The sequence below is a fragment of the Alligator mississippiensis genome, chromosome 3 (genome assembly GCF_030867095.1).
Source record: "Alligator mississippiensis isolate rAllMis1 chromosome 3, rAllMis1, whole genome shotgun sequence".
In the NCBI taxonomy this organism is placed as follows: domain Eukaryota; kingdom Metazoa; phylum Chordata; order Crocodylia; family Alligatoridae; genus Alligator; species Alligator mississippiensis.
Window position 1 is genome coordinate 204,224,508 of NC_081826.1, and position 17,826 is coordinate 204,242,333.

The 17,826-nt window shown below is 41.5% G+C and overlaps 1 protein-coding gene across 9 annotated transcripts in view; it reads right to left on the minus strand.

Moving 5' to 3' along the window:
- Window positions 1–17,826, minus strand: part of AGTPBP1 (ATP/GTP binding carboxypeptidase 1) — a 123,499-nt gene that overhangs the window by 86,529 nt on the left and 19,144 nt on the right. For 5 of the 9 annotated variants that reach the window (XM_019478042.2, XM_014608754.3, XM_019478041.2 and 2 more), the window contains exons 2-3: window positions 8,317–8,451; window positions 7,018–7,089 (exon numbers count right to left, since the gene is read on the minus strand). In XM_019478042.2, the coding sequence (XP_019333587.1) occupies window positions 7,018–7,049 (32 nt within the window). In that variant the 5' untranslated portion in view covers window positions 7,050–7,089; window positions 8,317–8,451. The remainder of the gene's footprint in view (window positions 1–7,017; window positions 7,090–8,316; window positions 8,452–17,826) is intronic. The other 4 variants (XM_059724824.1, XM_019478043.2, XM_059724825.1 and 1 more) reach the window with 1 other exon arrangement.

The following is a 17,826-nucleotide window of genomic DNA, read 5'->3' on the forward strand; positions in this document are numbered from 1 at the left end:
TTCTAATTAGTAAAAGGGAGTAAAGGCCCATTTTCCTTTGCCCAGAAAAATGCAAAGCAACAATAAGAAAGTTGGCTACTAAATATTGCAGTAGGAGGCTTCTACTTGAGGATTAGCATCTTCCTTCCAGATGCTAACACCTGACTGTGATGCAGCTTCTAACTTTCCTTATGCCACCAAGCTGCAGTAGAAATGAAACAGACAATCTAGTCCTTTTTGCTACTGCCAGAGAAAATTCTGTTTGAACCTGTATAAGTGTCCAATCTGGTCATTTTCATCCTGCAGCTATGGAAAGCTATGAACAGCAACAGATGTACTAGAGCTGTCTGTCTGCAGAATCACAAATTGGGAAATGAACTGATTCACATCTAAAAGGAAATCACCACCAGCACAGGGACAAGAAAGACTGAATTCTGCAGACGCTTATAACTTCAAGCTTCTCACTTATCAGAGAGATTTCCTTCTTCCATTAGTAAATGGGTATACTAAGCCAAAAAGATCCTGGTAGTCTTACATTTCTTCTTCAGATATGGTAGATTCACATCGCTTCATTACTCATTCAGTAGCATTTTCACTAATGTTGCAAGCTATACACTTCCTACACGTTGTTCAGTTTCTTCTCAGTGACCCAATTCTAGAGCTTGACCAGAAAGGTAACTGAATCCTGGGGAGTTACTATGGCAACCATTACGTGTCATCTTTAGAATACGTCAGGGTTACTCTTCCTACTAGAATTCTATCAGCAGGAATGAAATGCAGGCAGGAAGAAGACATCATTAGTCTTTAAAAAGTTTATCAACTATGCCACCATTTCCACTATTTCTAAACAATTAGACAACCACTTAGTAAATTTAGAGGCTAAGGAATGTTTGCTGGAAGGCACAAAAGACAAAGTACATGATGTATTCCCAACATGAACACTAGCAACATTTCCAGTGAGCCAGCAAGCTTAAACCTTACTAAAAGAGATGCGTCACAAAAGATCTCCTCTACATTTTTTGTTCAGGAGCCAAGTTCAAGCCTTTCCAAAGATAAGTTTGTGGGGATCTATTTTAAAGTGCTGGAGTGATGTCGTAGTCATGATGGTCCAAGAATTATGCAAGAGGCAAGAATTTTTGTGGGTGATATCTTTTATTGGACCAACCAGTTAATCACATCTTAAGTTGTCACTCAGCCACACGTTCAATTAACAGTGTGATAAAAGGAGGAATAAGCCACAAAGTTATTCCACAAAATATGTGGAATAAATTTTGTGGGTCATTCCTATCATGCCACTAGTTGAATGTGTGGCCAGGGGCCCCTGTGTCTGAGAGACCTGTCAGCTGATTAGGGCTCCCAGCCAGGAGCCCATGTGCACTCTGGAGCCTGGAAGCTCAGAGCTGACTCGGGCTTCCACTCGCAGGAGCACATGCCCCCACAGCTGGTGCTGACACAGGCTTCCAGCCACAGAGAACCCCAGATATCCCCATAGCTGGCGGACCACAGCTGACGAAGTGAGCTCTGCCTAATGCGAGCTTATGCATCACTCATTTAGTTAGTCTAAGGTGCATCTCTACCCTGCCTGCTCCCTGACTTCAGACTAACAGAGCTAAGTACCTCTCTCTATAGTTATTATTTAAGCCCTCCAAAAAGCCAACATATCCTGAGCTGCATTCAGCCATCCATACCCTAATGATCAGTATCCCTACAAATATCCATTGCTAGGAGGACATAAACTTTGATTTTGGTTGCAATGAAGCCTAGTAAAGCTAATTCCCCGACATAGCAACATATACTTGACTCGTCCATTTTATAAAAGACCTGTTTTTTCACTAACTGTGCATGTAGGAAACACCACAATAAAGTGACATCAAATCAGTCCTCTGAAGTAGTGAACAAATAAGCAGCAAAGCGCATTTTGAAATCCAGTGGCTGAACTGTAATGAAGATATATCATTTACAAACCTGAAGTACCTTTGACTGACATATGTACAACACCCCCACAAGGGGATAAATAGAATCAATATGTAAAACCATAAATTAATTTAGAAAGAAATGAAAACTTTAGAGAAACAATTACATTTTAGGTAAATTATGCCACAACATTGTTGCCTTAGAAAGATTTCCAGGACATCAAACTAGCTAGGTGCTATATATGCAACATGTGATACTAAATATGGTAAAGTTTATACAATTACACTTTTTTTTTTTTTTTTTTAGCAACTAATTTAGTTTTTTCAGGTGCATAATATCTTCTTGACAAACAGTTACTTGAGAATTTGTTTAGTGGAAAGGAAGTTGGGGGGAAGGAAGGGGAGACAGGGATATTCCTTTTGACACACATGGAGAAGACTAATCTTGAAAATTTAAATCACTAAAGCTAATTCTCTTCTTTTCATTTTAAAACAAATATACGTACTCTAGATATAAGTAAAAGATTCAAAAAGAGGTTCTGATACTGCAATGGCCAGCTTCTCTCTTAAAAAACAACCCCACTAAAGCCAGTAGTTCCATTTTTAGGCACAGGTTTACCACGTTCTTTTGAATACAAAGTATATTAAAACAAATATTCTGACAATGGCCTGCCACTCAAATTCAAGAGTTTAAAACAAACCAACAAACCAAACAAAAGGTGAGCAGGCTGTGTGGGATCAGGGCTGCAGAGGATGAGATTGATGGATTCTTTCATTCTCTGCAGGACCAGACACCTAGCACAGAGACATCACGGAAGAGTTCCAGGACAGCTGAATGGAGGACGGTCACCTCCAGAGCTAGACAGCATGCAGCTGTGACTGCTTCCCCAATACAACTGGGGAACAGACACAAAGCCCTGGCAGCACTGGAGGATGATGCAGCAGAGGAAGCCGCAGGGGAAGACATGTCCACAAAAAACACCAGGCAGGCTGAGCAACAACCGAGCAGCTGGAGGAAGAGTTGCCTGGTCATCATGGTGGGCGACTCCCTCCTGAGAGACAGAGGGATCTATCTGTCAACCGGATCCCACAGCATATGAGGTTTGCTGCCTGCCTGGAGCCAGGATCTGGGACATCACTGTGAGGATTCCTGACCTCATCTGGCCCTCTGATTATTATCCCATGGTCCTCATCCATGTGGGCATGAATGATGCGGCCAGTAGTCTGGACTGCTTCATAAGTGACTACAGGGCTCTGGGGGCCAGGCTTAGAAGTCAGGGGCACAGGCAGTCTTCTCATCCAGAGGTCACTGTCAGCATCAGGACACCTGCATCAGGGAAGTCAACCTGAGGCTCTGGAGTTGGTGCCATCATGTGGGTTTTGGCTTCTACAACCACGATCCACACTTCCACAAGAGAGGCATCCTGGGACCAGATGGTCTTCATCTCTCTTCTAAAGGTAAGAGTCTGTTCTCTTACAGGCTGGCTGATCTCCTCCGAAGGGCTTTAAACTAGGTTCGTCAGGGGACAGGGAAGCAGAGGATAAAGGAGAACCTAAGATCAGCTAGCCATGAGCAATGCACTGGATCAGCCCAGGTAAGCACTAAGGGGCCCAATAGACATCAGGACAGGGGGGTACCAAGGGCACCCATTAGGGGGCTTAAGTGTCTCTACACTAACGCTAAAAACATGTGGAACAAGCAGGAAGAACTAGCACTCCTGTTTGCAAGCAACAACTTTGACCTGGTTGGACTAACTGAAACCTGGTGGGCCCCTACTCACGACTGGGCAGTAGGCATTGAGAGTTAAAGGTTGTACAGATGGGACAGAGTAGGGAGAAAAGTGTATGTGTGTGTTGGGGGGGGGGGTTGTTCTATGTTAAGTAATAATATACATTCTATATAATCAAGATGGGATCAGAGGAGGGACAAACCGAGGTACTGTGGGTCAGGATACAAGGGGGTCAGGGGGAAAGAGACTTAGTAGTGGGGGTCTACTAGAGACCACCACACCAGGAGGATGAGCTAGACCTGGAATTCTCCAGGCAACTCTCAGAGGTCGTATGATCGAGATATGGTTGTCATGGGTGATCTAAACTACCCTGACATCTGCTGGGAGGAGCAGTCAGCCCAATCTAACTGCTCACGTAAGTTCTTAACCTGCATGTAGGACCTCCACCTAATGCAGGAGGTATATGATACCACTAGGGGAAACGCCTTGCTGGACTTGGTATTAGCTACAGGGGATGACCTGGTGGGGAATCTGCAGGTACAAGGTAACCTAGGGGATAGTGACCATCGATTGATTTAATTCACTATCCGGAGAAGGGTGGGTAAACTAACCAGGAGGGCTGAAGTGCTAGATTTCAGAAAGGCTAACTTCAGTGTGCTCAGATTAGTAAGTGAGGTGTTAAAGCATTGGCAAAAGGGAGCTCCAGAAAGGGTGGCCATTCCTCAAGGGAGCGATCCTACGAGCATAGAAGAAGCCAATCCCATTGCATATAAAGGGGGCAAAGGGGCCAACAAGCCTATTGGCTGAACAGGGAAGTTCAGGAAAGCCTAAAAGCAAAGAAAGAGGTATACAGGCTGTGGAAACGGAGTAGCTACCAAGAAGAAGTATACCTCCCTGGCTCGCACTTGCAGGAAATCAGTTAGGAAGGCCAACACAGGATTAGAACTTAGGCTGGTGATAAAAATTAAGTACAACAAGAAGTCCTTCTTCAGGTATATAGGAAGCAAAAGGAAGGTACAGGTACCATGGGACTAGGCAATTAGTGAGAGAGAGGGAGGACAAAGCTGAGCTCTTTAATGAGTTCTTTGCATCTGTATTCCTAGACAGACCAAGACAAATCTCCCAATTGGATCACAGATAGACAGGAGGACACCAGCTCACCAACTGTTGGCACAGATTTAGTAAGGAGCACTTGGAGAGGCTGGATGTGTATCAGCGGGCCCAGATGAACTTCATCCAACGGTGCTGAAGGAATTGGCCAGTGTCATAGAAGAGCCGCTGGCACAGCTGCTTGAGCACTCACAGTGCTCCGGTCAGGTCCCAGAGGACTGGAAAAGGGCCAATGTGGTCCATATTTTCAAGAAGGGGAGGACGGAGGAACCGGAAAACTACAGGCCAGTTAGTTATCCTTGGGAAAACTCTGGAAAAAATCATTAAGGATCACATCTGTGGGAGCCCAGCAGGGGAAATAATGCTGAAAGGAAAGCAGCATAGATTCATTACAGGTAGATCCTGCCTGACTAACCTTGTTTCTTTTTATGACCAGGTTACAAAATGCTTAGACGCAGGAGTAGAGGTAGATGTCATCTACCTAGACATTAAGAAGGCGTTCAATACAGTATCTCATTCTGTTCCCGTAAATAAACTGACAGGCTGCGATGTAGATGATTACAGAGTCAGGTGCGTGGCAAAATGGCTTAGGTGTTGCACCCAGAGAGTGGTGGTGAATGGGTTGATATTGACCTGGAAAGATGTGGGCAGTGGAGTCCCACAAGGCCCAGTCCTTGGACAGATGCTAGTCAATGTCTTCATCAGTGACTTGGACGAGGGCGTGGAGAGCACCTTGTCCAAGTTCGCAGATACACAGCAGAGGATAGGGAATGGATCCAGGCGGATCTGGACAGGTTGGAAAAATGGGCAAAATGAAATAGGATGCAGTTCAAAGACAAGTGCAAAGTGCTACACCTGGGCAAAAAGAACCACCAACACACTTACAGTCTGGGGGATGACCTTCTCAGCAGTGGAAAGCAATCTTGGAGTCACAGTTGACTCCAAGATGAACATGAGCTGTCAGTGTGACCAAGTGATCAACAAAGCTAACCGCACTATCATGCATTAGCAGATGCATGACAAACAGGTCCGAAAAGGTGATGCTTCCTCTCTCTGCGGCACTGGTCAGGCCACAGTTGGAGCACTGTGTCCAGTTTTGGGCACCGTACTTAAAGACGGATGCAGAGAATCTTGAGAAGGTTCAAAGGAGGGCCACTCATATGGGCAGAGGCCTGCAGGCATGGCCTTACAAGGAGAGGCCGAAGGACCTAGATCTCTTCGACCTTCGTAAGAGAAGGCTGAGAGGTGATCTTGTGGCTGCCTATAAATTCATCAGGTGAGAGCAGCAGGGAATAGGAGATGCTCTATTTACTAGGGCACCCCCTGGAGTAACTAGGAACAATGGCCATAAATTGACGGAGAGTAGACTTAGGTTGGACATTAGAAAGAACTTCTTCATGGTAAGGGTTGCCAGGATCTGGAATGGGCTTCCAAGGGAGGTGGTGCTCTCTCCTACCTTGGGGTTCTTCAAGAGGAGACTGGACAAGCACCTAGCTGGGGTTGCCTGACCTCAGCACTCTTTCCTGCCAAGGGCCGGGGGTCAAACTAGATGACCTACCGAGGTCCTTTCCAACCCTAACATCTATGAAAACCCCTCTTATATGCAGAAATGTATCTTTAGTTGACATTTTGTTTTTTCTCAAAGTGAAAATCAGAGAATTGTTTCATCTTAAATTCAAAGGTATCTTATATTTAAATGGTACATCTGAATATGGTAGATCTTTGAATGACTGTAACCCAACACAAATTTTAAAGAGGAAGCACAGGCATAGTATCCCTTTTATATGTATATGTATAATCACTATCACTACATTTGTACATACAGAGCTGTAATAAAATAACTGCATGCACAAACAAACATTCTAAGTGTTTTCAATTATACACCTCTAAACATTTAATATTATGTAATTTATTTCTAATTCTTTCACAAAATTAAATGTAATACAAAAATATTTTATTCCTGAGAAATCATATTAAAATATAATAAGACATGCACATATGAAGGTATTTCCCCTCTATTAATACATTAAGGAAATAAATGTATTAATCGTGTACTGTTAAAATACTGCTTAAATAAATTAAGCTAGTTTTACATGAAAAGGTTATAGTAAGTCAACAGCAATTGCAAGGTTAATAACTACAGTTTTCTTGTAAATGCATATAATTGTTTTTGTCTTTTTTTCTTTTTTATTAATATATGATGCTCCTTTATATTGTAAAGTTCTCAAAATTAATTACATAATAAAACAAACAAATTGAACCTCAGTAAATTGTATTTTATTTACCTTTTCTCGGATGTTGTTTTTACTTTATTCATATTGGAAAACCTAGCTCCTCAAATTACCATCTCAGAAAACCTGAAAAACACATTTCAATCAATTAAAACTTATTAGGAACATAGTTTTTTCATACAGTTCCACTATCATTTATAACACTTAGTCTCACAGCCATGAAAGTTTTAGACAGAAGTTATTTTATACAAAAGCACTTGTTATATTGCGAAGAGACGGGGGGGGGGGGGGGGGAAGCAAAAATTATTATTGTTTATTCAAAACATTTGGTCTGGAAGCTGGAGCAAAAAATCCTGAAATACTGCAGACAAGGAAAACATGCTGTCTGGTCCAATATAGTAGTTTAATTGTGCCATATTCGGAGAATAGTCTGAGAGCTTTGCAAAACAGCGAGAAAAAAAAATCAGCATTTTTATCATAATGTATGCAACTTGAATAGTTTGCATTAGTGTGTTCCAGAATAGAAAACTACCAACTGAAGCTTCTTCTGGAGTCCAGTGTGCAAGTTTTTAGAATTTGTTGAGAATATTTTGAAATGCTACTGCATACCTACTACTTTGTTGCCACTTCACTTGTGTACACATGCATATTAAGATAACAGACTGGGAACCTAGATGTACAGTCAGAAACAGAGTGTTTGGTGTTCTTATTTAAGTAGAATCTGAATACATTTCTTGGACAGAAATCATAGTATACTAATGACTTCATTTTCCTATCCTTTTAAGTACAGTGCTCTTAGTGTCTTATATGGTGTCTCTAAGCAATTAAGGTTAATGTTCATGGGGCCATGAATTGAAGCTCAGTGATTCAATTCCAAATGGAATGCAAAGGCTCCACTTCCATAATAAAAAGAAATGTCCTTAGGGAGGGCACCTATCAGTTATGGCATTGAAGACCAACTCCAGAAAAGGCATACTCAAGCTTTGAAAAAGGCACTTATCCTCTTGGACCTTGCAGGTGAGAAACTTTCTTCTGACCACTAGAGTGAAACTGGTAAGAACCCAATCAAAAAAACCTTTGCTGCTTAGATCATATGGAGCTGTAACACAACTGGGCAAAGGTCAGCCAGTTTCATTCCGGAGGTGCAGAAAAATCAAGAAGAGGAACAGAATAACTTGGCTGGAGAAGAAGAGAAACTACCATTAAAAAGACAGACAACAGGATGCTTCTCTAGAGAGTAGAAAACTGTATTTGAGGCACCCCAAATCAGCAAAAAGCGTGCTCCAACCATTTTAGACACTTCTGTGCTGATGCCCTCTCAGCAAGATCCAAAAATAGTCATTCAACACTTACCTGAGAGCATAGTCTCCTTTCCTAACAGCCAGGAAGTCACGTGGAGAAGAGGAAGCCTGGCTTCTCATAAGAAGTCTGAGCTTGTCTCCAGCAAATTTGTCCAAGTACTGATCGAGGGCAGAATTTCTTGACTTCCTTAAAAGAAAGAGAGAAAGTTAATAGCTACAAGAAAAGCAACTGGGTTCACTGCATAAAACAGCCCGTCACCCAGTTTATGACGATACAATTATTCCAAGCAGGCCACAGACCTAACTAGGGATAGGATATTAGATTTGCGAATACTTAGCTCAGATGGCTTGCAACACTGACCAGCTGTCAAACAGCTGATGAACAGTCTGCTGGTGCCAGCAACATCTACATATTAACGTGTATTGAAGTGTTTTATGAGTGGAGGCAGTTAGAGCTAAATAAGATCTCGTTATCTTCATTAGTTTATTTCACTCTAAAGCCAACACAGCACACTGTGATGCAATTCTAGTATGGGAATATTAGTAGGGGAATATTCTAGTAGGGGAATATAAGGGCTGACAGAAAAAGAGAAAGGAAAATGGGAAAGAAAGGGTAAGGCTGCTAATAATGACAGCAAACAGAACTGGGGAACTAAACACAGTGTACATGTAAACTAACAAAAATTGCTTTTTGATGGTCTTCCAACCAATGCAGTGAAAAATAAATTTAAAAAAAGGTTAAGAACTATATCTACAATTTTAAAACCTGCACAGGGAATTCCTCTGATCTTACCCACACAATCACACCAAAGTTATTTGTTTCCTTACTTGGTTGCCAGATAGATGGTCCATTTGAAAGGAATTATTTAAAAAAAAATTAAGGTTAAAAATTAGTTTCAGGGGTTATATCTGCCATCCCTTCTGCACCCCTCAGTTTGCTCCTAACAAGCAAGCGCAGTGACTAAAACGTTTGATATTACATATATATATTTTTAGACTAGTACAATTTCAAGTTGATATTTTTATGGTCCAATAAATGTGAAATAAAATCTCTCTCTGCCCTTAAAGTATACTGAATACAGTGAAAGAGCGCAAGGCTCTTTGCTGGGACCACCAAAAATTATAACTGTAAGTTTAAATTCCCAAACAAAAATACTTTAAGATGGAGTGGTGGCTTTCTGTACATCTCAATATTTTAAAGAAGTCCTTAAGAGAACACTGTTATAAAGTAGCCAAAATCTATGAAACTCAGTTAAAATGACACATTAATGTTTATATAAAAAAAATGAAAACAGTGAATGGAAACTCCCCTAAAATTTACTATCCTTTATACTTGTCACACAAGGTAAATAAAACATATGAGACAATCACAGCTACCTTTCATCCAAGTTCTTATACTCCACAATGGAAGCAGACATTTATGCCAAAGCTAGCTTTGTAGCTCAGACAGGAACATCCAGGGTACACAAGATTTGGAAATGTGGTCAGAGATATAAAAATGCAATTGTAACCTAACTACAGAGATTAATTGGGTTATGATGTCTGTAATAATGCTCAGTCCTAACCACTGCAGTCAGAAACAGATTGAAATGGTTGCAAGATTACCAAAGCCTGCCATGGGGAAAGTATATTTCATAAGAAACAATCTGGCCCTTGGTGTATATACACTGATGTATTACCAATACTTTTTTTCCCCTCTCATCACTCTGAAGTTCAACACACTTTATACATTTCTATAAATGTACCCTTATAGCATAGCTGTGAATTACTATGCTCCATTTCTCCCACATGTGAAGTGAGAATCAGAAGCTCTCCCATCAGTTTTCCCCAAGCATTCAACTTAAAAACCAAAAACAGAAAGGCTGCTTCATTGCAACCCTACACCTTGCAGCAGGGGTCAGCAACCTCTGCCACGCCTGCCAAGCATGGCACACAAGGCCATTTTGCTTGGCACACCTCTGCCAGCCCGGGCTCTAAGCAGCTGCTGCCAGCCAGAGCCCAGGCTGCTGCCAGCAGGCGGCTGGGAGGCTGCAAGCCTTGCTGCCGGGCTCCGTGGGCCAGCTGCAGCCAGGAGGCTGCAAACAGCTGCTCTGGGCTCCGTCATGTCGGCACTCCGGCACCTTCCAAGGTAGACATTGTGGGTTTTTTGGCACTCCGGCCAAAAAATGTTGCCTACCCCTGCCTTACGGTGTCCATTAGCCCTACGGTCTCTAGTCAAGAATCTTGGCTTCTGGGATCTAGGGTACCTATATACTTGCTCTGACACATCCTAATTAGATTGATTCTGTTCCGCATTCTAATTAGAACACTCCAGCATCATGTGTACAAGTCCCCACAGCTTTAAAAATGGTCACTGGGGCGCTTTAACTAAACCTTGTTGAATAAGCTTTAGTTAAAGAGTCCCGCAACCATGTTTAAATGTGTGGGGGTTTAATACACGTGACGCTGCAGCATTTTAATTACAATGGCTCTCCAGGAACTGCTTTAAATAAAACACCCTACATTCCTCCCTCCCCACACACACGTATACAGGCAGCCCTAGTTCTCAACCAACTTAGGCATCCAAGTTTCTTATGCAGTACCAAGGAAGAACAGGATTCACAATAGCCAACACACCAAGAAGGGAGTACCTAATGCAGGCAACAAAAATGCTGATGAAAGGAGCCTCTTTCTGACTTCAGCCTCTAATGTGAAGGGCAATATTAACCCCCTATATGAGGCTGAGATTCAGAGCTTGAAACCACCTCCTGGACTTAGACACTCTAATTGTTCCTTTGGAGAAAAGCGACTGGCTTGCTCTTAAAACACAGTCAGTAGAAGGGCTGGTGACAGCCAGCTTATTATAACAGCTTGGAGCAGGGGGCAGCAATCTACGTACACTGTATCCAGCCCACAGAGCCAGGGGGAATTTCAGCAGCATTTTAGCAGTGGGTGCTTTGCCTGAGTGGTGGGTGGAAGCAGCGGTGGCAGCAGTGCTGTTGGAAAGGAAAACACTGACTGTGGCAGTGGAACAGGCCTGAGCTTGGAGCTAAGGTCTGCTAAGATCCCCCCTAATTCAAAACATAATGCATCTGGCTCTGAGGCTTAAGTGCCCACCCAAAAAATGGGAAAGAGTGCCCACCTCAGCCTAAGGGGATTCAAATCAACATCTCCTACCTCTTGGGAGAATGCCTTAATCTACAAAATAGACTAGGCTGGGGGCACTCTTCACCTTCCAGCTATGGCTGCCTAGTGTGGCACAGCTAAGAATGCAACATTTATGGAGAGAGAAAGGAAGAACAAGACAAAACGTACAGCCCAATGATGAGGGCATTCCCTAAGAGAGAGGAGACTCATGTTCCAGTTATTCCGGGTACTACTGAATCTGGAACCTGCCCACCAAATACAAATTTATCAGCTGTGTTAGTAGATAGAAACTTGCCTTTTCCTTTCCTAATTCAAGCAAGGACCTCAAATCATACTGCTTCATTTACTAATACCCGTGAAATTTCAGAGTGCTCTAGGAAGGTTTCAAATTCAGTAACATCTAGAATTCAGTCCAAGATGTAAATCAAGAATCTACTGCCTGTATGTAGTCCAATTCTTACTTCTAGTGATCTGAACCACATGCTAAATTTTTTTAATCTGTTACAAAACTTACAGATCTCTCAGTTATGGTTACACTTAGTAACTTCATATTCTACCCAACATTACAGCAATTGACTGAGCCTATATTTACAATAAATTATAATTAGTATTATGTTGTAATTAGCAGCTAGCGACTACACTTTCTCAGCCCCAGTGTAGTTTCTCAATCTTTGAAAGAAATTTTCTAATTAATCAAAAAATTAAATTACTGACATTAATTCATATTTTACAGAAGTTCTGTAGTAACGTAAGAAACTCAACTGCACACATAATATACAACTGGGGAACAAGCTATTTTACTCTTGAACACTTTTATATATACTAAAATATTTAGTATGTATTTCAATCTCATTACCATTCTAATATTTAAATGTATATCATGTAATTGAAACATCAGCATTCGTTCAGCTACATTTAATACAAGAGAAAAGAGAGGATCAACAAGTTGTTCCACTCCATATTATGAATACCTTCAAGAAGCAAAGAAAATATTCTATCCTTGACACCCTGTTTAAAGTTAGAGAGTCTCTGCCAAGTACTATAACTACCTCTCCTGGATAAGTATGGGCAAACAGAAACTTAACTTTAATAAATCAAGATGACAGTCTCTACAGCAATGGGCATTTATTTCTAGTTTCTAGCAAGAAAAGCCATTTTCATATCCACAATCAAAATTAAAAAGCTACAATTTGGTTTTGGGACTTGGAAGAAGTGTTGGCTATAGATAAGGAGACAGGACAACACCCTCTCTTTCCCTACAAATATTTACTACAGAAAAATTCACAAGTCATTCAGTTTACACAATACTGCACTATAATACAAGTTGTTCTTTGTTAAGGTCTGTGGAGTACTGAGGCAACTATCAAAAATATACTGAGGATCAGTGGTTATAACTTCAAATATACAATGTGGTAAATGCTTTATAGAAAAAGCTAGAGAATGCCTAATTAGTCTTCCATTTAATAAAAGAACAAATACATACAAACAAGAAAAAAGATGGGAAGTCCATTTTTCTCTGTATTTCCGGTTTGTAAAACAGCTACCGGGAAATTGCAACACAGCCCACAGCTTTCTCAGCCACTCCAAGAGCTACTATTAGGCTGCTTACAGCATAAGTTCAGATTTCTATTCCTACTTATAGTATCACAGCAATACTGCAAAAGACAGATGTGCCTTGGCTAGGTAGTAAGCTTGCTTTTTTTTTTTTGCTTTTTTTTTTTTAAGATAGAAGGCAAAAATTAAAGATATGAAAGAAGAAATGAGTGGGGAACGAAAATGACACTGATGAAACTACAGCAGAAACCTGACACTCCACTTGCACTAAACCCAATGCCTGTTCCCTTTCTCCAGTTCTGCACGTTCTGAACTTTTCAGTCAGAAGCAGCTTATTAGCACAGTAGTAGTAGCTTCCAGGTTCCTAGTCTGTGGCAGTATGGTGGAATCCTCCTCTTTTGGCTTTCTCCCATTGCAGACGTTTGTTCCTTAAAGCTGTGAAGCCTACAAGCTTCAGCACTTTGGACAACTTAGACCAGGAGTTTTCAACCTTTTTGGATCAATGTACCCCCCGCAGTCAGATGCAGAGCAGTGTACCCCCGGTGGCCAGAGAGCGGGCAGAGGGGATGGCATGTGGCCGAATGAGGAGTGGCGGCAGCCACCGCACATGAGCTTACCCCACACCCCACGTCCGGCTGGTGCCTGTGCAGCAGCGTAGGATGGTGCATGGCAGCACTCTGTCCCTTCCTGCCCATGCGTACCCCCTAGTGTCTTCTCGAGTACCCCCAGCTGACAAACCCTGACTTAGACTACAGGCCCTTTCACAATACCAAGTATCATTTGCTACAGTTCAGCCGAGGTTTTAAGTAATGTTGATGAGTCTGAAAACAACAGAAAATAGGCATTTAAAAAAAATGAATAACATATTTTTAAGCCTATTGCTAAAAGGAAGAAACACCCACTGCTGCATCACACTGGTAGCTAATGCTATACATCTGGAGGGCAAGAAGGTGGGGTGAGGAAATTATTTTTAGGACTTTGGGTTACTGAGAATGTTTTTCACAGTGAAGCAGTGTTTCCTTAGCCTGTGCTGTATATAATTTAGCATACTTTTACCATAGTTTCTACTCTTCCTGATGATAATGAGGGATGTTGATGCTAGCTTAGAACATACAGTTAGAGTCAAAGTTGTTGACCGTTACTGCTGATTACATGAGCAGATATGGAGAGTTACACAAAGGATTCCCACTGTGGATAAACCTTGCAGTACAAGACTGCAACCTCCTCTAGGTCCAACCTGTGCACCACAGAGACACAGAATTAAGCACAAAAACTCCTCATTCTGTTTTTGCTTTGAACAGTTTGTTGTGAAACTAAGACATGAAATGTAAAAATATTAGAAAAGAAACAAGCAAAAACCAGGAAAAAGATTAAGCTGATATGCATTAAGCAAGACCATCCTCAACTATGGGTGGGAAAGAAACAAAAAAGAAAAGAAAAAAAGGCAAATGCTGTCTCAAACAGAACACCCAAGGAAAAAATAGGAAAAGACATTTCAAGGACAACTTTCAAAGAAATTTAATCACAGAAACATAGGGTTGAAAGGGACTTAAGAGGTCATCTAATTCATCCTCTTTCACCAAGGCTGAAAACTTTCCATAGATGTCTAACCAGCTCTTAAACACTCCAACAGCCTTCCTAATGGCCTGGTTCCAGGGCTTCGCTACCATATATGCACTATGAAAGCTTGTCCTAATATTTAAATTAAGCAGATTTCTTCTCAACATCCACTGGGTCTAGGAAAACAAATGATCACTCCACTCCTTCTAACAGCCGTTTATATTTTGGAACATTTATGCCCTTCACTGCATCACATTAATTTTTGAATACTCTCATTTATCAAGATTATTTTGAATTCTGATGCTGTCCTCCAAAGCATTTACAACCCCATCCAGCACACCAATATCAGAAATTTTGGAAACACTAGTTTATCATTCAAGTAAATAATAAAATATCGATTACAACTGGTTACCAAAACGGACACCTGTAACGCCTCACTTGAAACATCCTCCCAGTTTCACTGTGAGTCATTGATAAACTATTCTGAACAATGTTCTAACCAAATAGACATTTTATGGCAATTTCCCTACTTTGATTTGTGAATATGTCTTATAGAATAAAAGCTTCAAACAAGTCAAAACATGTCTCTCTTCCTGTTTTCACTTGTCCACTATGGCACTTAACCTGACAAAGAGGGAAATTAGATGGGTTTGATTATGTTCTTGATAAATCCATTTGGTTTTTTGCTTTTCTGCTTGTTTGAATCTGTATTACTTTCAGAGTGCTGGCAAATTTGTCTTTGTATTGTTCCTGGCATCAAAATTGAGTTAACTTTCCTTTCCTTTTAAACATAGTAGCTATGTTTGTCTTTCTCCCATCTTCTGAGACCTTCTCCTTCCTCCTGGAACTTCTAAAGATATTCCTTAATAGCTCAGAGAATACTTTGGCCCACTTGTAGAGCATGCACCCCTAGGCGATGTCCACACGAGCATGGACATTTGGTCCCTCGGGGACAATTAGCAGCGGGACACCTTGTTCCGCTGCTAGTTGTCCACAGGGAATGATGGTCACACAGCAGGTTACCCCGGGTGGGGTGGGGGAGGCTGGGGCCAGCAGCGGGCTGGCCCCAGCAGCCTTACTTGGGGTCCTTGGGGGTTCCTGGGGCTACAGCAGCAGCAATCCTGCTGTTTGAAGCATGGCTCCAGCCAGCCAGGCTCCACTTTTAAGCAGCATGAGTTGCTCTGACTTTTTTTGTTGGGGGGGGGTTTGACCCCTGGATATCCAGGGGTCAAAAAAATCCCATCATGCTGCTCCCTTGCTGTGCGGCAAACAGCTGCCATGTCCGTGGCGCCACATACCTCCCAGCTGCACTCATCTGGACGCAGCCCTAGTGTACATTTCATCAGGCTCTGTTGACTCAAATATATCTAAGCATCCTTTCGTGCCTTAATATAATCTGCATTTACAACCCCCTGATAAAATTAATTAAGCATCTCATGATTTTTTTGGAAAGACTGAAGCAAAGAAAGAGTGAATACTTCAACCTTCTCTGGAGCAAATGTTATTTTCTCTCTCCTCCCATTACGTAACAGACCCAGACTTGCCTCATCTTCTCTTTCTTCTGAAGTATGTATAAAATCTTTTATTGTTACCTTATGTCTCTGGTTAATTTTAATGTCTTTGAGACATTATCCCATTCAGCCTTTCTAATTTTATCACTGTGTAGAATAGCACCAACCTTTGCACTGACCCTCAATGCTTTCTCTTTTTTGTATAATAATTTTTTGGTTTTCATATCCAAAAATAGGTTCCAGTACAGTCATTCTGGTCCTGTCCTTTCCTTCCTTGGATACTTTGCCATTGTCCCTTTAAAATAACCTGTTTCAGTACCTGCCAACCATTCTGTGCTCCTTTATTCCTTTGATTACCTTTCCAAAGACACCTGCTACTAGTTCTGCAAGCATTGGGAAGTCTCCTTCTTAAAAGTCCATGATCCTTATTCTGTTGCTGTTCTTGCTTTCCTTTGCTTAGAACAGTAAACACTTATTCCTGAACACTTTCACACAAGTTTTCTACCTTTGGATTTTCAATTGATTTTCCCTATTAGTTAAAATCCAAGATAGATAGCCTACCTTTACTAACTTCCTCCACCTCCAAACCAAAAATTTGCACCCAACACATTCCAGGCATATGATGGATGGCTTGGATTCCTGCTCTCTTGCTTTTGCATTAGGTGTTTAGGTCATTCAAGTTTTGTATTATGATCATTAGGTGCTTCTGTTGTGCAAAAGAAAAAAAAATCCTCATCAAGCCCCTCCCCTCTTATAGCCCTACCATGACTTCACCTCTGTTCTTTAATAGAAGTACAAAATTTTACTACCAGAAGGGATTTAGGAGTTATTCAAAATACAGTCCCCAACACTTAAAATGACCAAAATATGGGCAGTCATTCATACTGGGAACATAGCACTAACCATTTGCCATCCATCTAGTGTTTAAGGTCTTGTTGATGCCATCTTTCCTGTGGACTCAGCAATAAAAATCAATGAGAACAGCTAATACCAGCTCTAGTTTTACCATCTCTCTCATAGCAAGCAAATAACCTTTGTTCAATGATTCTCTGGCAAGGTGCAGCAGTGACAGTGCCACCTCACTAAAAGAGCCTTGCAACTAAATAATACTTTAGGTTTGTAAATCCTTTTTGGGACTGGAACAGATTCAAAAGTCCAAGAGCATAACCTTCAACCCCCACTTCATCTTTTTCAAATATGCAGTAAGTATTAGCAAGAGCTTTCTAGGTATGGGGGAGGGGTGGTCATGCACTAGAACAGATTACCAAAAACTGTGGAATCTCCTTTCTTGGAGATATTTTAGAGCAAGATGACAAACACCTGTCCAGTATAGTTTAGAGAGGGATGGCTTAAACATCTGCCTTGAGTAGGGTATTTAACTAGAAGACTTTCTGAGGTCGCTTCCAAGCCCTGCTTTTTTACGATTCTATGCCCGGAACTGGATAGTCTTGTCAAGGGTAGACAATTCAATACTAGCTCACAGACTGCAATCTATTACAATCCTGTAGGCATGCTCAGACAAGACCAACTGCACACCTTTAAGACTGGGCTCTGCACAAAGCACAGCAGAAGTCACTGCTTCCATTCAAAAACCTAAGATAGAGGTGGTACTACACTCCCCCTTTACACAATTGCCAAGGATGTGGGAGACCCAGTCTGAAATCCCTACTGCATCCAAGGGGTACAAACTTGCACCTCCCACTTCCCAGAGCCCCCAAAGCCACCAAGCAACAGGCTAGCCTGGGATGGGAAAACTTCAAGATTCATTGAGTTAGAAAAAAGAAAATGAGCATCGCTCTTACTTAGTGGTT